This window comes from Etheostoma cragini, chromosome 9, assembly GCF_013103735.1.
Source record: "Etheostoma cragini isolate CJK2018 chromosome 9, CSU_Ecrag_1.0, whole genome shotgun sequence".
Classification (NCBI taxonomy): Eukaryota; Metazoa; Chordata; class Actinopteri; order Perciformes; family Percidae; genus Etheostoma; species Etheostoma cragini.
The window spans coordinates 23,811,188-23,835,123 of NC_048415.1; the positions used below are offsets into that span (position 1 = coordinate 23,811,188).

General features: G+C 43.4%; 2 protein-coding genes across 8 annotated transcripts in view; both read right to left on the minus strand.

Moving 5' to 3' along the window:
- The window catches only part of LOC117950091 (retinoic acid-induced protein 2-like), a 7,613-nt gene extending 2,917 nt beyond the window's left edge, over positions 1-4,696 (minus strand). The window contains exon 1 of one of the 2 annotated variants that reach the window (XM_034880803.1): positions 4,549-4,696. The gene's annotated coding sequence lies outside the window, so the exon portion shown is untranslated. Of the gene's footprint in view, positions 1-1,514; positions 1,563-4,548 lie in introns of those variants that run through there. The other variant, XM_034880804.1, reaches the window with a different exon arrangement.
- A 4,403-nt stretch (positions 4,697-9,099) lies between these two features.
- Positions 9,100-23,936, minus strand: part of nhsa (Nance-Horan syndrome a (congenital cataracts and dental anomalies)) — a 57,577-nt gene continuing 42,740 nt past the window's right edge. For 3 of the 6 annotated variants that reach the window (XM_034880761.1, XM_034880766.1, XM_034880765.1), the window contains exons 2-9: positions 22,315-22,467; positions 20,988-21,103; positions 20,192-20,254; positions 18,275-18,467; positions 16,680-16,811; positions 13,281-16,103; positions 12,212-12,335; positions 9,100-12,135 (exon numbers count right to left, since the gene is read on the minus strand). In XM_034880761.1, coding sequence (XP_034736652.1) covers positions 11,508-12,135; positions 12,212-12,335; positions 13,281-16,103; positions 16,680-16,811; positions 18,275-18,467; positions 20,192-20,254; positions 20,988-21,103; positions 22,315-22,467 — 4,232 coding nt within the window. In that variant the 3' untranslated portion in view covers positions 9,100-11,507. Of the gene's footprint in view, positions 12,136-12,211; positions 12,336-13,280; positions 16,104-16,679; positions 16,812-18,274; positions 18,468-19,363; positions 19,600-20,191; positions 20,255-20,536; positions 20,585-20,987; positions 21,104-22,314; positions 22,468-23,936 lie in introns of those variants that run through there. The other 3 variants (XM_034880763.1, XM_034880764.1, XM_034880767.1) reach the window with 3 other exon arrangements.

Sequence of the window (23,936 nt, forward strand, 5' to 3'; positions counted from 1 at the left end):
GACATCTCCCTTCTATCCTATCTTTGTTGGGAGCTGCACATGCTCAGTAGCTCGGTAAGATCCATCAGCTGATAACTCCTTCTCCAGCTTTGGTCAGTCCAAGACAGGATTAGCTGGGAGTCTTCTTCTAGACCAGGGCCACTAGTGGAATACCTGCACAACAGGGATTTCTGTTTCAAGCTTCTCAAATGAGACACCCGCTGCTTTCTTTGTCCCACTGAATATCAGTTCAGTTCTCCCAGACATTTGGGCTCTGGGGACGTGACGGACATTTTGAACTACATTTCGAACTACATTGTGGACATTCCTCCCGCCAATCTGCCGCTTGTGTTTACTGATTACAGACATACTGTAAAGCATACAGTACAGTAAGCATATCAAATATACATTTTTTCATTTGCCAATCTTTCCATTCTTCCCCTCCACCTTAGTTTAGGTCTCCAGTTGAAGAGGTGAAGTCTTGGGGAATCAGACACAGCTCAAGAGACAGAAGCTTTTCTGTCTCCCCCTGTTTCAAGATACTATATCTACACAGAAAAGCTTTTACTGGGGGAAAAAGTACCCAGCTGATAACTGATCCATCCATCTATGTATCTATGTACCTATCTATCTCTGACCCCTGGGCAGCGTCCCAGTGGCATCATGCTTTTATAAGCCCCCTGTGTGTTGGCTTTCCTCTACTACATGTCACTTCCACACACACAACACATGTCCCGCTTGCACTGGCTGTCAACCCTCACCCATCTGTAGCGATAAAACATCCCCCGGGGGCCTGGAGATACCATGCATCCGATGTCAGCCAGGTCAATTATTCATACTGATAGTGATGGGACCGCCAACCTGTTCAGGTCTTGGGAGGGGGGGACCGCTTTAAACAACCTTAAAAACGCAAACAACAAAGTCTCCCATGCCTTTTCAATGAAAAACTCAATTAAATGCACACATGCACTTCCAAATTTCTAGCAAAAGCGTGACAATTTTTCCTCCTGGTCAGCCTTCATGTGGTGCTGGGTTGCCTCGAGGAGCGAGGAGGCGCGTCCCCCCCCCCCCCCCCCCCCCCCCCCCCCCCCCCGCCCCCGCAGGCTGGTTGTATATTGTTCTGAAGCATAGATGAGACTCTGTAATACAGCTCTGATGGATTACACGGAGGATTCTGCAGCCAGACGGTCGCCGATAACCTTTTTGCTGTTTTGCACACGGGGAGAAGTCTGGGAAGTGTGTGCACCTCGGGAATACAGACACACACTTAACACACACCCTCTAAGAAGCAGATAAAAGCTTTTATGCATGTATAGCTTCAGGCTTCTGTGTTTGTTCCCAATGCAGTCTAGAGTTGGCGGTGGTGAGCATGTAAGGGTTCAACAGGGGTCAGCGGGGCATGGTTGTCTGTATTCTGCAAGTCATGGGATCACAGGCCAGAAAAAAAGGATTGGAACAAATTGTTGACACAAGAATCCAATCCCACACCGTGTAGGTGCACCTAAGTCTAAGTCCCAGTGAAAACACTGACATACTGCATGCATGCATGAGCTAGACTTTTCCAACAGAGTCTCCTCTAAGGTTTGTTAGTGTCTCACTCCTTCCTCTTTCTACAAGAACAAAGACGGAATATTAAGTTAGATCTGATGCTGTTAGTTAAGAACTTGAATAGAACATGAGGATCTGTTCTATTTTCCCACCATTTTTAATGCGTGCCTTCCAGGAAGGTTGAGACATTTCCTGCTTGATAACACGAATCATGTGGTCTGTGACCCGATGAAGCCGAGCTGACCAATATGAAAGAAGTCTTTCTTCTAAAAAAATGTTTGTGCCATTTTAGGCCTTTATTGGATAGGACAGCTAAGACATGAAAGGGGAGGGGGGGGGGGGGGATGACATGCAGCAAAGGGACAAAGGTCAGAGTCAAACCCGCGTATATGGGCGCGTGCTCTACCAGGTGAGCTACCCAGGCGCCCAAAAGAAGTCTTTCTTATTTAACACTGTGAAAGACGGATGGTGCACAAAGTGTGAATAATAACCCCCCAGATAATAAACTCAATCTAGTTATCCCTCTAAAATTAGCAGTAGGGTGACAGAATGCTTTATGCTTCAGCAGCTTTTTGTTTCATGAGAAGAACACTCAACAGTGTTGGTGAGTGTTGCTTGGCCTGCTGGTCAGGTGACATCATGCTAATCAGTAATCCCCCCCCCCCAGAGCAGCTCACACAGCTCACTGCTCCAACCCCCCCCTCTCCGGAGTCATGTGAGTACAATGTCAAACTCTGCAGCACAAGTAGGATGTTTAACCAGCAAAGTGTACAGCGAGCCAAAGTACACAGAGGCCGCGTTCATCTTCACCCCCCCCCCACCGGTCACATTATCTGACTCTGTGATTTTGCTTTGTCTCCGTGTTATCACAGACAGGGGAGGTCAAAGGAAGATGTCGCACATGCGATTTGTTCTGGCTCATGTGCCAGAGGACTAAATCTACCTCTGTACTGTACCTCCTCCGTTAAAGTCCACTTGAGTCCCCCACATCTTTGTGGTCAAATATAAACTGCTGCCATCACCTCAAGCTGAATCAAACATCTTTAAACAGGCCTGTGACGCCTGCTCAGCTGTACTCGGGCCCAAATTCAGAATACAGAGTCTGGGATATGTCAGAGAATTACCCTCAGCCTTGCTTCCATACGTGGCCTAAAGGTAAGAAGCATTCATCTTAACAGAGTTAGAGTTTCCCATTTCCAGTTTGTAGAGTACCAATGTAATGCAATGTTCATTCAATAAACCGTAAGAAACCGTAAGAAACATGCAACCCTGCCATGTTGTTTCCTAAAGAGTGATAGGACCGGCGACACACTGCCGTTTCCAACTGCCACATCATCTGTAAGAGCTTTGTGCTCACTATAGCCTGTAACAGCTAATTGAGTAAATAGGCAAGAAGAGACCTAACAGAGAGCCAAATGAAGTCCCTCCCCTGTCCCGTAATGATTTCCACATTTCCCTTTTTTCCTTCCTTGCCTCATTGATGGAATGTACGCCATAGTAAGTCAACAGCAGGGAGAAAACAACAACGCCTTGACTCTTCGATTGCATTAAACGGCACTGCAGTGCAGTCCTCAATCCACTACAAGAACTACTCTGTTTCTCTGCTCGTGGAAGAGTCCTCGTTCTGGGTCTGACGTGGAGTTCAGGGCAGAGGGAACAAAGCACCATGGGATGGATGGAGCTCGGCTGATAATCTAAAGGTCATCGCCCCAACACCCCTCCGGTCCAATAGCCAATTACATCTCATTAGAGAGACACATGGAGGCTCACGGTGAGCTTCACATCCTCAGACTGACGCAGGCTGCTCCCTCACGCAGGCACATTCCCTTCTATTCAGCCAGTTGTCCTCCAGCTGATCTTATTCCATGAATTATTCAACACTTCTAATGAACACGGTTGGGATAGTCATCATTGGGACCAGTGTGGAACAACATGTCACTGTGTTTGGCCCAGATTAATATTGATAAATCCTGTTCAAATGGGGTAAGGGTGAGAATACTGAACCATAAAACCATTAATACATTTATAGGGAGGGCTTACACTGCTGGGTGCCCAGTGTTGTTATGTATATGAACTATAATGCAGTTGTTAGCAAATAGGGAGCTAGGCAAGACACACTGAGAGTAAATGTAAGAAGTCCACAATTTCCCTCTACTGAACATTCCAAATTCAAAATGAGATTAGAAACATAGAAATGAAAATGCTGTTATGTAAATAAACTCATCATTGAGGTACACATGACAGCTTGTGCAGAAGATTAGCACTGATTAAATTAGCCATGTCTACACGAGATGTGTCTCTTGTATGTGTACATTGGGACATTAGCAAATACACAGGCTACTGAAGCCAGGCTGGTACCAGGCCCGGAGTGGGACACCGTCTGAGTGGGACAACGCCTGAGTGGGACACCCCCCTGAGTGGGACACCCCCGGGTTCATCTCAGGACATCTTCCTTATATCTTCCCTAGTGACGTCTTGCCATGCCAGCAGACCAGGACCGAGCTTTATGAGCCGACGGTTCGCTTTGAAAAGCAGGAGGCTGTGCGCCATGAACGCGCACGTCTCCACACGGCTAGGACAAGGGCTGGGGGCGCGTGACGCTCCGCTGCCATTAGAACACACACATATGGGTCCTCGTGCATTTATACGGTATATATGGCACATAGAGACGGGTCCTCGTGCTGAATCAAAACGTTATTTGTAAAGTTCCCGTTCAGCTGGCGTGTATGTCAAAAACGAGCGAACGTTGACAAACTAGCCGCGAAATTAGCTTTAAATTTGATAAAAAAGGGTTTTAAAGGGCTCGGTTTTTAAAGCTAGACCGCGCCACTAGCTAGATAAATCCCACATAACTGCTCATGTTAAAACCAATGAAGGTTTCAGCGTGCACGCGACGCAGAATGGAGAAAAGCGTCGGCTCACCCCGTTTCATCTGCTGTCCTTTGGTGTCATTCTTCCTTAATATCGGGGTTCTTCTCCACACACCGACACACACTCACCTAGACACCGACACACACTCACCTAGACGCAGACCGGGGCGGTAGCGGCTCTCCGAGACCGGGACCGGGGTAAGAGAGCCGGAATCCTCTCAAATAAAACGATAAGGCTTCTATTTATCTCTCGTTGTCGCGAGCGACTCCAGACTGAAGCTGCGCACGCAGCATCGTCAGCGGGTCCCCCCCCACCAGTCTATGACAGAGACAAAAAATAGAAATAGAAACATTAAATATGAACAATAACTGTAGGTTATGTAGGTTACAGAAGGTTCAAATCTATAACCAGACCCACGTAGGGTCTCCGAGAAGAAATACTGTCACGTCACCCATAACCATAGGACATATATATATATATATATATATATATATATATATATATATATATATATATATATATATATATATATATATATATATTATTAATATACAGTCTATGTCTGCTTTTTCCAAAGAGAATTCCATGCATTTCCTGAAAGAAATTATGATATTTATAGATGACAGATACAATATGTAATTGGTACACTTCCCTGGAGTTAAATCCACGAGAGGTCGCCAGTTAAGGCTTTAATTTAAATTAGCGGATTATTTATTAAGATGGGAAAGCAGGAAATAAAGCATGTTTTCAGACTTTTTTTTAAATCTTTAAACCACACTACAGATCTAAATCTATCCTGTACAATTGGTTTGTTTACATTTTACCATACTATCAAGCAATTTTTTCCCATCCTGTATACATTCAAATATTTGTTCTTATATTTTTATTCCCATTATTATCATTTCATGTATATTGCATCCTAATATTTCATTTGTATTTATACTCTGTGCTGTGTGACTGATTTTCCCATTTTGTGGGATCAATAAATATCTATCTGTCTATTTTTTAGTTTTTGCATTATTTGGGGAATTTCAAACTCAGGAAAGTGAAAACTGATTTGTCTAAAGGCAATTTCATACAAATCTAGAGAGATAAAAAAGAAAGTAGGGTCATGAATAATCCACAGTCTCTGAGTTCCTGAAGGAACAATCTAGAAGCAATGCAGGAATATTATATATGCATTTTTCTGACAGTATTTCATTCTTTCATTTTAAACAGTGTGAGCCTGGTGAGGGGCTCAGGACACAGGCGGGGGAGAACGGAGTTTGGCAGCTGTGGATGGAGGTCTGGTAGTGACAGGCCCGGCTGAGCAGAATCCCCTGGGTCTCCATATCAGTCTCTACCAGCCTCAGGCTCTGCTCGGGGCCCCGGGGCCTCTCATTGTTCCGCGGGGAGGTTGTTTAATGCACTATAATGAGCCTCACAATATACCCTGGTGGCCTGATGGGGACTTTGGTGTGGTTACCTCCCCCCACCCGGTCTACAATCCTGTGATGGACCAGGACTACGTCACCAGAGGTAGAACCATGAATATCAGACAGTTTTCCTCCTCCGGTTGCTCTCATCAAGATGACACTTTGGTATGCTGGTGTGCTGTTGACAGCTCCAGACTGAATCACCTATTTCATTTTTTTAAAAGCAAGACCCCCCCCCCCCCCCCAGTGATATATTTACATACTATTTTTTGTTTTTTGTTGGACCCTCCACTTGAAAAAGTCACCACATCCCATTTTTCCAAATAAAACAGTTATGTATATATCCTAAACTAAGTCTATATGAAAACATTTAGCTTCATACCATGATGCTGAACAAAGGAATGACATTTAAGCGAGTGAGAAATAAAGCACTTTTTAAAGTAGGCTTTGATCAGTTGTCACTTATCAGCTCCAAGTGTAGTGTGTGTATCTCGATGCGAACATTAGATACTTGTGTGACCGGGATGAAGAACATTTTAGAGTCGGAGCGATGGCACACAAAGTCAATGGAAAGACATAATCCGACGCATCCTAAGCGCAGCAAATGTGACCTGCAGCCAGGGTCGGTCTAGCATCTCTCCATTGGCTTGTGAGCAGGAAAAATCAAATCCTGGTCAGGCCAATCACATTGTGTATAGAGTTGGTGGGCGGGGCTTAACATAATGCTCGAAAACAAAGAAAATGGCTGCTTCTGGGGAACAGCGGTCTCTCCAACTGACTCTGGAAGATTTGAAGTTAAGCACTGAAGTCGTTAAAAAAGGACGATGTGTTTGAAGGTTAAAGAATAATTTATCAACCAGCGTTGTTCTGGCTGGTTGGAGCGCTGTCCTATTGCGTGCAGAAGAAATTTGAAAGACAGCTGTTTATCCCGCCCCCTCAGATTGAGCCCAGCCAACGGGGCTCTCCCAGACCCAACATCTGGATGTGGGTCTGGCTGGTCAGGCTAACAATTTGACACAAATTGTCCAGAATTGACATGAAGATTTGCTTCATTTGCAAATGGTAAAACACATTTATGACATGGGGAAACTCTCTACTGTTGTTCTCCAAAACGTTAGCCTCCCTTCAGCAAAATTAAAATAACACTTCCCTCCCTCCCTACAGTTTTCTGACTCCCACTCCCCCACCCATCTAATCATTTTCATACAATCCCTAACATCTGCAGTGAGTAAGCGCTGAGAAGCTGTTTGTTCTTTTGAAGATCTTCACTTAACTTTGTTTTTCTTTATCATAATCGACGATGATGAACGTCATGTTGGGTTCCCATTCACTTTTAAGGCCTATACAATATCTGCTGTACTGTCTTTAGAGCAAGAGGGAAAACAATGACACAAAGACAAACACTGAAAGAAAGACTTCTCTGTAGTCAACCACCATCATAGCATGTCCTGTAGGACAGTTCCCCATGGTTCGGTGCTGTCAAGGTGACCTGAAATCAGCACATTTGCGTTTAATTCTCCAGCTGAGGCACATTACACATTACTGTAGTTTACTTTGCATGCAATATCCTTCTCTTGAGAACAAAAATCAATTTGGCTCCACCTACTTTCATGCCAAGCTATCCTGTCTCCAATGCTAATCGAGGTCATGGTACACGGTCGACGCGCCTCTTGACGGTACCGACTCGGGATGCCAAACACACCGGGGCTCTGGTTACCTTTTTTTCTTCTTTTCTTCACTTACAATCTCAGCTCAGTTGACGTGCACTAACTTAGAACAAGGCCTTTTTGTCCATTTGACATTAGCCAGAGCAACAAAGAGAAATGACACGGACGTCGGCGCTGGAGCAGGACCATGAACGTGACACAACGCATGCAGAAATGACATGTTAATAACTACAGCTAAGCCTTAGGTCTGTTATGAGGAGAGGAACCAGTTTAGACTTGTTAAGACGTTTAAAAAAAAAAGAAAAATCTCAGCTGTGTTATTTCTCTGGCCAGGACACAAAGAGGCCTAATTTTAATTTAAACTCAATTTGCATCAAATTACCCAGCATTCTCCTGTGGATTCGTCTGGCAAAGACCCTCTTGTGTTTATCCTAAATTAGTGGCTACTGTGGCATCCTTTAGTGATTTACAATATTGCTAAAAAAAACCTCTAGGTGTTTAAATCCTGCCAGTCTGGTTAAGAAAGTCATGTATTGTGAAAATACTCGGCATTCAATTGATGCAAAAAAAACCAATATGGTCTGGATATGAATCTACAGTATATGACAGTGTTTTTGATCACTTTTCTTCCTGAACATTCTTCATTCAAAGAATGTTTTATCCACCTAATCTACTGTATATTGTCTTTTTCTAAATTACCGTCCCGTGAGAACCAGAGCCTTCTATCATCTCTTCTTGTTGTCGGACATGGCGCCATCTTGTGAAGACACGGCTGACACGGCAGTCCAGTCAAGAACATCAGCTCTGGAAAAAAGGGTTTGTTTTTGGGACAGAATCAAAACCAGATGTGAGGACAAGACGTGACATCGTAACAAGACAAAAAGACATATGACGCCTCTATTTAATTAAAGCAACAAAATCAGTTTTTCTCCTTGAGTATTATCTGCAAATGTATCAAAAGTAATAGTACTTAATGTATAGAAATGGCCCCTGTGAGTATATGATTAGATCATTAGCAGGGTGTAGCTATTAAATGAATGACATATGTGTATGTGATGTATGTTGATTTTTTGCTGAATCCCATAGTTAGGACGGTAAAAACACCTTTCCGATCACATAACGCCTCGATGGCGGTTCTCTGTTCCTCTTTTAGAAGGAATGATCTGTCGATATCTTCTCTAACAGACGCCATGGAGGAGTCGACACATCTCAGTTCTCCAGCAGCCATCTTTGTTGTCAACAAAGTCATCTCTTTGGTGACGTGGTTGATTTCGTTACCGTCAATCATCTGCCCATCATTGTATAAAGCCCGCCCTGACAATCTGATTGGTCCAAACCACTCTTGTTGGAGCATAGTTGCTCTACAACGGATCCAACTTCCCGACCTCTGATGTTGTGGGCGGGGCCAAGATCAGCTGACCTCCAGGTTAGTGTTTTGTGGCATGAAACAAAATACTCCAATAAATGTACTTAGTAACATTACACCATTTGAACCGTAGATAAACGTAGTATCTTCTGTTACAGTAAATCACGACATATTGTCCTCATTTACCTGTTATGTAAATTATAGTATAACACCTTTAAAATAAGAACAATTAACATCACACCTGAGCCAAAGATTCATTTTTAAGGCAGTCACATTTATTTGTCTTCTTATACACATTTGCTAGCACTTGGCTTTGATAGGATTTACTATGGGAGTTCCACGATGCTTACTAAAAAATAAATACAAGACAAAGTGTTCCACAGCTCAAAAATATACAAAGGTTTGAAATCAATGTAAACTTTGAAAACATTTTTGTTTTTACATAAGAAACAATTCAACAACCTTTGTGACAATTCCCAAAGTTATTGTATTTACAAGTTTGTACAAAAAAATACAAAGCTCATACCTACAGAGGTGGATCTGAAGTCCAAAATGCATCTAGTACCATAAGTTACGCTGTAATTCTTCTTGGTTTCGGTTTTTGTTTCAGTCAAGTAAACGAGAGGAGGATGGACAGTTTGATGCCACTAACGTGCACGCTCTGACCAAAGCATCTACTTCACTCCCAAAGTGTACTCAGACTGTGGATAATATTCAAGGGAAGTCAAACAGCTGCATGTAAAGGTCTATAAATATCTCCAGGTACAGCAAGAGACAGATGAAATCACTTTATCAGTGCAAAAAAAAGAAAGGAAAAAAAAGGTGGAATGAAGGTACATAGACATAAACCATTGTGTACCCTGTTATATGACATTGCATTATGCAGTATGGAGTATTATTAAGGCCAAAATGAAGTTGATATTTACATTGTACTGTCCCTATAGGGAAGAACAGTCTTCCGTAGGGAAATATGGCTACATAGAATCTGTCATTTTTGCATAATGGTTGAGTACCATCACTGCATTTAACACCATATACAATTATTGTGAATAACTGGGAACAAATAAAAAGCCTCAGGTTGCCAGGGTTACAACTAAAACCTCACTTTAATTAATTAATGAGTGGCTTTCCTATTTGTCTCTGCAACCAGTGTCTTAAATAAGATTTAAAATTTGTCTCTTATACACAAACACATAACATAACTATCTGAATAAAAATACCTTTTTAATTATACCATCAATTCATTGCATGTAAAGAGTTCAGTTTTAGGTTATCTAGAGGTGTAAACCAAATCAGGGAGCTTATGGAGAATTTCTGTGCCAGTTATAAAAATAAATATATTTAGATTGTTGTGTCACAAAAAGTAAAGAAACTACGGCAGGTTTTATTTGATGGGAAATTAAATAGACGAGTATTTGTACATAATAGGACCAAATGCTATAGACCCCTTAATCCAGAACGTCGTCTTTTCATCATAGACAGATGATTAGCTGGCTCCATATTTAACCCTACATGCTCCATCAAAACTGAAAATCTCATAAAAACACTCCCAGCTGCTTGCCTCTGACTGGCTCTTGTTGAGAGTAATAAGGCATATTTGATCCTCCTGAACACTTTCCACTTGCCTCTTCCAACAGTTCGTAAACACACCGAGTCAGCAAACCAGAAATGACCCTTATCACGTTTAATAAAAAAACAACACACAACCTCCTTATTCTTTTACAGCTCTCCTATTTCACCACCTCCGACTTTTTATCACCTTTTCTTCTCCCATGTTAACACCTGCTCCCTTCATGTCTCCTAAGATTGTCAAGTTAGTGCTTGGCTCTGACTTCTCCTGTGGCACCTCAATTTACTTGTCTTATTGCATGAGAATTTGAAAATATTGTTAAAGTTTGATATAAATCTGTAATGTGCTTTTAAAAGGACTGAGTAAAATATACAAACACATCAATAGGAATAGATGCATTAAGGATTCCCATGTTTTTGTACACACTGCTGTTTCTCACACAGTGTTAGTCCTGATGATCAGTTGGGGGAGTATCAAAATGATTTGTACAACTGGCTTTAAGAAATATAAAAATGGTGTCTACTTGCAAAGGTATTCACAGAATACATACAATTTCATCCAATATAGTTTTCCTAGATAAAAATGTCCAAGTGAGAGAATAGTTTTAAATTGTGGAGAGTCTGGAGTCTGACAGCAGAACAGCTTAGACTGAACATGAGTGTACTGCAGCGGGGCTGAGGGAAGGCTTTGGCCATCAACAAACCAAATAATAGGTTTTTAGAACCGTGAATGCCTTTTTTTGTTTTCTGTAGAATCATGTTTGCTCATCATTTCTACTTAATCATCAATTATATTTTGGTGCAGATGCTCAATAATCTGGTTCCCTGTTTCTAATGCTAAGTGTTCGTATCATATGTGTATATAATATTTCTGAAGATATTTGTTTAAAGTATCCACAGAATAACCAAAAGGAAACATCTATAAAACTCAGCCACAAACAGTAAATGTATGACTATTTCTTTGAAAAAATTCGGCATACATTAACAATAAGCTCCTCAATGCTCCTGCCATTAGAACTCATTGTGGTCCATCTGTTTTTACGGTAAACTAACAAAATAATTTCATACCTTCTGACACTGGTTCTCTGTTTTCTACGTGGAGCCCTGTGATGAGCGGTCGTCCTGAGGACTTCCGTCTGAGTTCTCCGTCTCGCCCTCAGAGATGGCCTGCATGGGCACGGGGTACAGTCTACTGCGCATGCCATAGCGGCTACTGTTGGCAGGCGGGGGGATTCTGGAGCGGCCCTGCCGGGAAGCAGCAGATGTGGGGAAGGATTTCGGGGAGAAGCCTTCTGCATATGCTTTGGGGTAAGGGCTGGAGGGCGGATCTGGTCCTGACTGATGCTGCTGCTGCAGGGGAGAGGCGGGCTCTACGGGCTGTCTGGGGGACTCCAACAGGAAATCTCCGGGAGATTTAGGAGTGACGGGGCTCTTGAGGATCTCTGCCGCTGACATGCGGTAACTGGATTCTGAGCGACTGCCCTTTTTGAGCAGCAGCAGTTTGAACTCCTCGTTGGAGGTGCTGGACCTCTTTGCGTTTCTATAGATGGGTCCGGAGACTCTGTGCGGGCCTGGCGGCGTCACAGCGGGGGAGGGTGACACCAGCGGGACTGGGGAGCTCACAGTGCTGCTGGTTGGGGTGCACCCTGATGCAGCACCGAGGCGGTTCCTCACATTCAACTCAGCGGAATCCTTCCTGCCCAACACTTTCCTTTTGGACCTGGAAATGAAGAAATCCAATTGAGAATCTCTGTGAAGTTTGAGCGACGACGGAGACTCTGTACCAAACTGCTTACCTGTGTATCATAGCAAACAGATCCTCAGTGGTCCGAGCCTTGGTGGGGGACAGAAACACACTGTCGTCCTCTGGCCTGGACTCATCACTCAGGGAGGACGCTGTGTTATCACTGGGTGTAGAGTCTGTCAACATAAATCAGTCAGCATCTGAACATACTCCATACACTGTATTCTACTGCATTAATGTAATAATATAATAATGTGATGTCACATACTGCCATGCATCATGGGTTTGTTTGTAGTTTTGGCCTGTTAAAAGGTTTTTCCTTGCCCCTGTCACACTAAATCCTTGCTATTGGGGGGAATTGTTGGTTCCCTATGAATAAAGAGTGTGTTCTAGACTCAGTATGTGTTCTGAGATAACTTCTGTTATGATTTGACCCTTATCAGGATTTAGAAAAATGACAGTTGGTGGGTTGTTTGTTTACTGTCAATCAAATCTGGTTAAACCACACCTCCACACGGGAGTCCCGACGAAGCCGATCAGCAGTTTCATAGTGTTCAACTCTCAATCAATAATACCAAAATGTGTAGTTTTGTGCAGGTCGGACTCGAACCCGGACCGCTGCAAAGGACTTAGCCTACATGTGACACAAGCTCTTACAGGGTGAGCAAGAAGTCGCCCCCGGTTTAACAACTTTTAAATTGATGAAGTCATAACAGACTGGTTGGGTCACAATAAGCCTTGATACTGAGTTAGAAACAGACATAAGTGAAAGAGAGAGAGAAAAGAGAGAGAGAGAGAGAGAGAGAGAGAGAGAGAGAGAGAGAGAGAGTGCTGTTGTTTATATGTATGTTTGTTCTTATGCTTTGGCAACTCAGATGTATTTTTTGTCATGCCAATAAAGCAACATGAAATTGAAATTGAGAGTGAGAGAGCAAGAGAAAGAGAGAGGGAGAGAGGGAGAATGAGAAAAAAGAGAACAGCAAGAGAATAAAGAAGGCAATTAAACAAACTGACCAAAGAAAGATAACCAGTAACTGCTCTGAGACAGTGATGTGAATGGTTCGTAGCCTACCGCGGACCATTGAGCTAACAAAGCCAACGTGCAGACGGTTACGACCTACCTGTACTGAAGCAACCGTTGGTCTCTGCTGTGGACTCCAGCCTGTCGTCCTGGGAGCCATTTTCCCCTGAAGCACCTGATAACTCATTTTCCACTTCTTTGCTACCTTCATCGCTGTTTGAACTCCCTTGCGACGTCCTTGATTCGACGTCAGTAGAGGGCACTTTATCTAGGCCGTTTGATAAAAGGTTGGATCTCTTGGGCGAACTGTGCTGAACAGGAAGAGGAGGACCTGGTTTAATTTGATACGGTTCTTCTTCCTCAGACGGCTCAGCTCTTTGCTGGTGTAAAGGCTGGGACAACAAGCAGCTGTCTTCAGAGCAGAAAGGCGTTTCTACAGACTCTCCACTCGTCTCTCCTTCAGGACTTGTGGTCCTCTCAGGGACGTCTGACGATGACTCGGCCTCTCTGTCCTGCTTGACACTCGTCTCACTCTGACATGCTGCCTCTCCGTTGGCAAGCTTTTCGCTTGAGGTAAACACAGATTCACACAACCCCTTTGTGGGTGGGTGATGTTGAAGTGAGTTATATAACAGGGGACTCTTGAGCTCCACAGATTTGCTACAGGAAAGTGTGTCAGTTAAGTTCAATGTGGGGCATTTGAGTTTGGAAGTGGTTTTGTCCTCCTGGCTTCCTTCAGGTTCCTTACTGATGGGCCGTAGCTGTACTGAGTGCAGCACTGAGGGTGTGATGGACATGGGATGGACGTTGGGTGGTGCAACAGGTTTGGCTGAAACTGGAGCTTTTTGTTTGCTATGCTGAAGGATTTGATTCTGGATCCTGTAAGCTGGAGTCTTGTTGGCAACACTATGAAGGGCACTTAAGTCGAGGTGGGATGGAGGGATTGTTGGCAGCTCCAGGTCTCTCTTTGAGGTGGCTCCATCCCTGCAGGAGAGCGACTGGAGTGACAGCGACGAAAGAGACGACTTCCTCTCCGGGACTTTGGGCTTCCTCTTGCCACTGGATGGTGACAGCGGTCCGGGAAAGAAGGCGGAGGGGAAAGAGGAGGTGGGGGTTTCTGACTGACTGGAGTAACCGCTGGATGGGCTGGCCAGGCCTGCTAGCTTCTCTGGAGATGTTAGCTTGAAGTCTCCCTCTACTGATGGAAGTGAGGGGGTGGTGGCTCTGGAGCCAGACTGGGATGTCTGAGACTCAGAGCTTTCCTGTGACCTGATGCATTCGACAACAGTTGTACCCGTCGCTGTGCTGGAGTTTGACAGAGATCGGTAAGGATCGCTGGATTTTAAATCGTTCAGGAGCCACAGATCTGCATAGTCTGACTGTACAACCCCCTCGTCCTTAAATGAATGTGCATCTGTGGAGCTAAACATGCCTAAGTCAGGTAGATCAGTTGAGCCCTCAACCCCCCAGATCCCATGGTGCGCTCTGACTAGTGAAGAGTTGTCTATACGACCAGCAGAGCCAGACAAAGCCAGCTGCAGTTTCCGCTCCTTGGTAGACAGCGGAAGCTGCTCCGCGAAAGTAATCTTTGGTTCTTTATTGTCAGCGAGGTGTCCCTCACTGCATATTTTTCTTAAGGATGAACTCCTCTTAGGCGGACTTGGCTTCGCCTTTGGTTTTCTTAAAGAGAGGCAACGTCTCCCCAGAGTCATGTGACCACTAAAGTCAGACAGGCCGCAATCAGAACCGGGGGCTGCATAGTTATAAGTGAAGCTTTGGCTACCTTTTATACCACAGTCAAAGTGCATCGAGGTATAGTAGCCTTCAGTGTCTACGGAGTAGTGTGACACGGTGTCGGCCTTCTCTGACAGCGGTTTGTCAGAGAAGCTGCTCTCGCAGGTGGCCATGCTGGTGAAGCTGGGGCAGCCCAAGCTGCTCTCAGCCTCTCGGCTGGGCTCAGGGCTGAAGTCCTGTGAGCGCGGAGGCTCCGTGTGGGGGTAACTCCACTCCCCCTCTATGGGAGTGCTGGACCCAGCTTCCTCTAATATGTCCATAGCTGTGGAGGAGAAGGAGCCGGCCCGCTGGGTCCTCAGACCTTGGTAGTGGTCCAGCATGAAGCTGGTGTGATCTTCGTTGCCGTGAGTAGCGACGTTTAGGGAGAGCTCTGAGTCACAGTGCGAGGAGCCCGTGAGCAGCGGAGATGCTGCTGGGAGGATGGTTTCAGAGGTCTGTGACGGGCAGGTGGAGCTGCTCCCGCTCCAGTTCCCACTTGAGGACTGGTGGTCGTCCTTATGGTCCATCTGGCCTCCCAGCACCCCTGCAGCAGAGCCTGAATGCACCGGGCTGCTGAAGGTGTCTGAACTGGATGAGATCTCACAGCTGCCCATGTCGGCCTTCCGAGGCAGTTGGGATCTGGTCCTCTCCATCCAGTTGTGCTCCGGTCTCTCGGAGAGCTGCTTGTACTTCAGGCCCAGCTGGTGTTCAGAAATGGCCTGCTCATCCATGCTCTCTTCTTCATCCTTCAGAATCAACTCCCCCGGACCAGGCAGGAAGTCCTCGATGTCGAAGGGGGAAAGCTCGTCCTCATCGTTGCTCTCATTGTGCCCGTTGTCTATCATCCGGCTGGCGTCTCTGGGCAAGCTCCGGGAGCGCAGGCGCGCGCCCACGGAGGCGGAGAACATGGCGTCGGAGCTGTCCGACAGGCACAAAATGTTGCCTGCTGAGTGGGAGAGGGAGACACCCTGTGCTCTCTGGGCCCTGATCCTCCGCCGAGACGGCGCTCCTGAGATCAAAAAGTCTTCTGTCTGGCAACCGGAGTCCCTGGTGCAGTGATGGCTGGCCAGCTCCTCGTTGGAGGGAGTAATATTGGGACTGGCATGAACTATCACTGTTCGCTCTCTAGAACCAGGAGAGTCATCCGAGTCTGGGAGAAGAAAGGAACACAACGGCTATGAGCGTTAGAAAATGCAAAAAACAAACTCAGATACAGCTGTTGATTACAACTGAACTGAGCACACTTTATTGCTTTTTAAACCATGTTCTTGAAATTTACATTTTGGATTTCAGTGTCTACAACATTCAGAGGCTTTTGAAAACGTGTCATTCCTCATCTCTCTCTCCCCTCATTTCCTGTCATCTTTCTACTGTTGTCTTGCTGATAAAAGCATGAAATGCGCCAAAAATATCTTTAAAAAACGCCTGACTAGTTGACTATGTCTCTCATATTTATGATGACATACTCTAAAGCTTTTCTTCTATAGTGTATTGATGTGGCTAGGATTTGAACCCAATATAGCACATAATGCACTGCTTTGTATTACTATTGGCACCATGTCTCTACAGTGACAAAGTCCAAAAATGTGATTTGGACCCTGAACACTAAACCTTGTATGTTAGAGGGTAAAACATTAAAGCACACAACATAACGATCACTAGTATTTTTACTCTAATTTTAAATCTTTGTGACTGACAGGGAGAGTCTGATGATGGAGTTACATACCTAAATCTTGCTGCACCTGTCGGGGAACGCCGGCGACAGTCCTCCGTCTCCTCAGCTTCCTCCTCCTCTGAAGCACAGACTGCGAGTGAACGAGCGAGCAGCGCACACTAGCATCTCTGTCAAAGCCAACGCCTGCAACAGAGACGGGACATCTGAGGAATCTTTGATTAGCAGCAACGGCAGCGATTACTTCTTTAACTCTAACGCTGTCTTGGAAAAAAATACATCTGCACTTTGCTGATCTAAATGAGATGTTAAGTAGGACAGCCACAGTAAGACAAATGTGGAGTTATTTACTTCTTGATGTTATGTCTAAACAGACAGATTATGAAATGTGAATGGAGAAATAAAAGAGATTGTAACAAGTATTTGTGCCTCTAGCAAAAACATGCAAAAACAAAGTCAGCATGTTGATGGGGTTACTGACCAAAGGACAAATCCTGCTTTCTGCTTCAGTTTTGTTGTGTGCCCTCCTTGTTTTCCTCCCTCACCATACACTGTGACTATCATGTGATAGCAGGTCAAGCCTTTCAGCACCATAGCAATCACTGGACTTTGCTTACAATGTACATTTTTCCCCTCAACTGTGTCTGATTCAGCCAGTGTTGGCTTATAACTCTTCTTTTGAGTCACTGTGAGCGAGAGTTAATGACCAGGCCTTTTCAACAATTTGGACAGAACTAATTGGCATTCATGTCAGAGATTTTCGCCTCGCAATCACAGACACAAATCGCGAAAGCATGAGAAAGAACATTAAAGGGGCACAAAGCATGACTTGCACATCGAGAGTGGTTCTCTGTGGCAACATTGATACCTTTGATAATGATGAGGTTTTATACTTAGTTGAATCATTTATGATTTTTTTTCAGATGTTTCATTTCTTTTGTGGGGGAAAGTAGACTTGACGCTTGTACAGTGTTAAAGAGGAGTTCAGTTTGACATTTTGGGAAATATGCTTATTCACTTTCTTGCCAAGACTTAACTGAGAAGATCAACATCACCTGCATGTCTGTGCACTACTGTGCACAATGGTTGATCAGTATAGGTATATATGGACATTTTGGGAAATATGCTTATTTGTTTTCTTGCCAAGGGTCAGATGACAAAATTGATCCAACTCTCATGCCTGTGAGCTAAATATCTAGCTATTGCAAGTAGACAGTTAGCTCGACTTAGCCTAGCATTAAGATTAATAGCAGAGGAAAAGCTAGCATGGCTCTATCAAAGTTTTACAATTGCTGCTTACAACACCTCTAAAGCTAACTAATTTTATTAGTTATATATGTATTTTTTTTAAATATATAAATATGTACAGTCTTTATGCTAAGCTAAACTCACTGTCTCCTGGCTGAAGTCTTACATTTAACAGATGGACATCATTTAATTCATATTGTTTATTGCTGTAATTCTAAGCAAGACAGCAAATAAGTATTTCTCAAACTGTCTCAGACTATTCCTTCAAGAAAATCTAAAGAAACTAGCAAATAAAACAAAATACCTAACAAAGACCTTTGAGAAATGTACACGCCCGTCACTCTACTCAATCCTGTCACAATGAACACACTCAGATATAAAACATAATGTTTTAAATTTACCAGTCACATTAATGGGGATGACAAATGAGGTGATGACTTGGGAATTGTTTTTCATTCTTTCCTCTGGGGTGGGCAGCGGCAGGGCTTTAGACCAGTTAGTCTGCTTGTCCAGGGTGGAGGGGGTGTTAGGGATGGGAAACTTGGGCCGGTGACCTAGTACCACCCCGTCAGTGTCGGGGTCAAAGGGCACAGCCTGCAACAGATGGATATTTGCATAGTTAGGTTGTTAAGGTTAGGTGGCATTAGGGGAGAAATTGAACGGCAGAGTGAAATTAACATACTCAGCTTCAGAAAGGGAGAATGTGTAGTGTACAGTGATTAAAGTTAGGGATTACACTGGTATTGTCAAAGTGTTTATCTGGGAAAGAGCTGAAGGCTAGATGTAGAGATTAGTGTCTTTTTAATCTGCTGCAAAGACTGCTTACTGTCAGAGCAGAGGAAAATCAATACACATGGCCTTCCAGGAGCTGAGTTTCATGTTGGATTCATTTCGTGGAAATAAAATGCATGCTTTAGAGAGACAGAAAATGGAAAAGCACAAGGAACATTCAAAGAATCTACTTAGTAGGTTTCATTCAAGAAAAAAACAAGCACAAAGGTAAAAGCTTGAATTTAAAACGTTAAATCATGAAACATAGTTGTACCCGCACAAAAGGTAATGGCTTAATGCAAATATGTCAGACCAATAATAAATGATTTGGCACACACTCTACGGCACGTGTCGTGATAAATTCTAATTCTGCTTCGAGAAACAAAGGTGTCTCCTTCACTCAACAGCTACTGCACTGGGCAGAAATGTGATCACTTCCAATCACAACATGCTGGTTTTGGGAACTCTTAGCTCACGCTTTGACGATCTGTGGCATCTGAAGTGACTCTAGTGCATAATAACAAGTCTCCGGAAATATTGAGGAAATACTTCACGGCAGCATTCCTTCTGAGCAGCAGCCTCAGCACCATCTATCACTGTACAGTTCTCCTCTCTGACTCCAGATCCTTTTTCCACAGACCCCCTCCGACTTTCAAACTAAAATACTGTAGATCCCCTATACCTCCATGATAAATCAATTTAGGCTCTGAAGTTCTTACCTCGAGATTCCTACAGAGAGGCACATGTGAAACTGGGAGTGATTCTCAGGCTGAACTGGTTCCCACCTCCATAACCCGACAACCTCCCACCCCCATTTAAAGCCAGCTCTCAAGCCTTTGTGCTCTCTGTTCCCAGCAGACCAATGAGACCCTGACAAAAAAACCTGGCCACAAAAGAAACCTGTTTCCTAGGAAACTTCTCCCAACTAGTAGAGGAAAAAAAACATTTATAGGACTCACTGGATGACAGGGGAAAAAAAGGAGTGGCAGTGTTTGACTCATTTCTCTCTCAAAGTGGGCATCAAGCACGATATGTTTGGTGAAAAAAACTGTAAAGAAACATGACGATGTCAGCTCTCTCAGGGATGGCTGCAGTGAGGAAACCGCAGCACAGAGGGATCATGGGTAATCACAAGCACAAGTTCGAGAAGTCAACCCAATCATTAGAGAAAGTGTGGCTTTTGGGCACACACACACACACACACATACAGACCCACATACACATTCCTCACATACTGCATGCTCAGAGCCTAACTGTGGGCTGGGTGAGTACGTACATGTGTCACGTGTCAGCATGGATGAAACTTTAAAGTTGGGCTCTTATTCAGTTTCACCTTAACCTCGTGTTCCTAACTGGTTGGAGCAGGATCCTAACCACTGCTGAGCAGATGCAGCATTCCAGTAGGTGGGCATGCATTTAAAAAAGACTAATTATGTAAATTAGGAGTCAAACAGCCAAGGAGTTGTGAAATATAAGTGTTAAAAGGAGCATTCAGGAGACTGGAGGGAGGGAGGAAGGGAGGGAGGGAGGGAGGGAAGGACCTCTACCTTTCTGCTCCAGGGAGAGAAGCGGCAACATTCGGTAGGGGAGGAGGAGCGGGTGGACTCAAACTAAAGTACAGGGCAAAAACAAAAGGACAACAAAACCATATGAAAAGAATGAACATGGAGATATTCAACATAAACATGAACATGGACAAAAAAATGCAACAATACTGGGGTAAACTTGGAGAAGAGGAACATGTGGACTGTGAAACGAATTGGAATCGAGGCAGGTTGATGAGATGATTTATAAATATAAATTCAGGTCTGTCAAATGAAATGTAAACAACCATGCTCTGCACAGACCACATTGAACACATCATGAACACATTCCACTTCCCTCTTTCTTACCTGCGTTTGGTCTAACTGCGTTGCTGCATCTCTAACAAGTTTTTCTGGCTGGTCGAAAGGAAATAATTTGCATTTCACTTCAAAACAACATCAAAAAATCTGGGCAGAGCAACTACGTTAGTCTTCTCCATTAAATTAAAACAAACAATGAAAGGAAATCAACACCTGAAAAAAAATTCAAAGTAGTAAATACCATGTGAATTCAAGTACATGTTTGAGAAGCAAAATAAAAACATGCGCTAGGGAGGAAAACTGTGTATAATGTTATAACAATCTGATAAATTAAACCAACATTTAATATGGTCACAGATTGGTTTGTTTAGAAGATAACTGATGAACTGTCTGTTGATTCAGTTTGGTAAGTGATCAACCAAAATGCTGTCAAACTTCCCAATGTACAACATGTTGAAGAAAATTGGATCCAAAGAGAGTATGTTATCAGTGGTCTCACCGTTGTCACATCTGTGCCCCTGTGTTCTTGCCTCTGGACGATGTGTGGAGAGGGGTCCATGGGCATGGAGATGGTTACTCTCCGCTCCCTGCTGCCTGACTGTCTCCTCTGGTGATCTGCAACAAGAATAATGTAAAACTCTTAAACGTTTAAAACACCTACTTAAAGGTGGAGCTGCGTATCATTCAAATTAATTTGATACCGCTACTGATACCAATAATGTGACTTCAATACTGGTTCCTGAAGGATATTTCTTTTAAGTACAAATTTTATAAAACAAAAAGAAATTACAACATTACTGCATAGAGGTAGTAGAGGCATTTTTCTATACTTGACACTATAGAGGCAATTCGGTCGGGCCCTACTTAAAGGATGGGTCTACACATAGCAACATCCACACGGACAGGAGAAACAATTACAGAGGCCAATAACTCTATCAATGCACACGTTAACTAATGCATTGCATAACACCATGTTGGGTTTTCCACACCATCAGGACCATAGTACGGTCTGTTGTATGCTATTATACGTTATCTGTTGTTTGTCCATGCTGTCTGTGTTTGATTATTGTTACCATGGCTGCAGCATGGGTTAAGGGCCCGAGAAAAATTTCCCACGATGTGGGACAATAAAGTTAATCTTGAATATGGAAGTGTAAGAATCATTTGATTTATAGATTGACATAAAGTAATTTTTGAATTTATGCTTTGAACACAGAGTACAATACACAATGGGCCTAAATAAATACTGCCTTTGTGAAGTCAATAATAATGATCAGGTACTGGGTCAGAAAGGCGGGTGATTAGCAGTGTGATATCCGTGTGTTCCTCTTAGTTCATCCAAAAAAATAACTTTTAAATGTGCACATTTCCATACAAAGCAATCAACAACAATCAAACTAACTATGACCAAATAATTAGCAGAGATTACAAAAACAAACTGCTGTGCCGAATCTCAAATAGAAACATTTTAAGCTTCACAAAAAGGATTGATTGCAGTTGTATTGAATACAAATATTTTCATATTATGTCAAACTCCTACTGTCCTCTACAGCGCCTACAACCAGGATGCAGTTGCAAAATATGTCCACTGGAGGGCAGAACAACACCAGAATAACACGGTACTAACAACAAGAAGCCCTTCAAGGTGGGAAGCATGTTCCCCATGTGACCCTTTTTTTTTAAAAGTAACAAAAGAAAAAAATATATATATAATTTAAATGAGAGTGGATTAATTGGGAAGGAAAAAACAGAGAGAGATCAGTTTGGAGCTGCTGTTTGGCTTTGCTTGTGTGTTGTGGTCAGACGGAGTGTCGGGGGGGCCTCACCTCGGTGTAGGGCCCACAGGCTGACGTTGGCTTGCCTGTGGAGGTCTACAACACATGCTGGCCGTGTGGAGGGGTGGAAAATGTTCCTCTGCTGGTGCCAGGGAGCTTGGTAATGTGCTGTCAGCTTACTCTCCACATCCAGGTTAGACACCGCTGTCAAAGAGAGGCGGACCAGGTCAGACATCAACTAAAGCATTTGCAAATATAATATCAGTGAACTTTGATTTGCATAGCACCTTTAAAAACAATAGTGATAGTACAAAGTGCTTTGATAGAAGAAACAAAAGCACATGCAAATCAATATACATACTAGGGTTGGGAACAATATTAATTCTTAGATGCATCGTGATTCTCTATAGAACGATTTGATGCTCGATTCTGAATTGATTTTTTTTTACATGGAAGATTACTGTGAGAGAAGGTGACTTTCACAAGCATGTTTAAGATTTAAGCATGAAATGACTATGAAATAAAAATCTCCAACAAAAAAATGAAATTAAAACATTTGTGCGACAAATACTGTGTTTGTCAAATTCCAACTAACTCAGATTTATATGTATTTTTTTTAAATCACACATGGAAATGTTCATAAAAAAACTGGTGCAGTGATCATTAGTTTAGAATCAAATCTTTGGCCTCAGAGTCGGAATCAAATGCTGAGGAGCCCAGAGATTCCCACCCCAACACACACACATATATGTACATATACGGTGGTGTAATTCAGTTTTTTGTAGTGAGTATGCTGTGATTTTTCCCTACCGGCTTCATACTTGCCGGTATACCGTTCCTACCGGTTATACACGTGTCACTGGACCCCCTGCACTACTGTGTGTATGCCAACAGACGGAATGGAAAAGCAACTTGCTTCCATCACAAGGGACAGCCAGCTGAGCTCCACAACTGAGGAGACGTTTACATTTCCACTCTTTGTGGTGAGACACTGGATCCCATCATTAAGGTTCAGACAAATGACCAATGGGCTTACCATTGCAGCAATAATGTGGTGCCATGAGAGCAGCTGAGGGTTAAAAAATGTTTTGGGATACAAGGCAGATTTGAAGCACCAGTTTCATATTAGAGCTGAAGCCTGAGAAGATAACCAGATGGCAAGATAACCAGACCCAATGTTAGCAGCACAAAAGCCTGTTGACTGATGTACTGCTATTACCTGCAGCCAAACAATAGGTATTAATGCAACCTGATCCTGTGACTTTCATCCTCCGAACATTGACCGGTACCTGGACTATTCTCACTGCTCCACTTCACACCTCCTCAGGTTAAACAGAGGGCAACGCTCTGCACTCAAATTACACATCTTACATGGACAAGGGGGAAAAGTGTTAGTTTAAAGGGTTTATACATGTAATATGTTTTATTTCAGATGTATACAGTAACTGCTGTGTATGTGCTGCAAACAAGATAAACGAAGAAGTAAAGAATGATCAATAATCGTGTGTATATTGAGAAATTATACACATCCCTCTTCCAAAAAACAAAGAAAATCTCTCTTCCTTTAGTCTCTCTCTCTCTCTCACTCTCACTCTCTCGGTCACATTACACACACACAGAATAAGAAATGACGGCATAAAAATAACAGTATAGTCACATAAAGTAAGACTCAG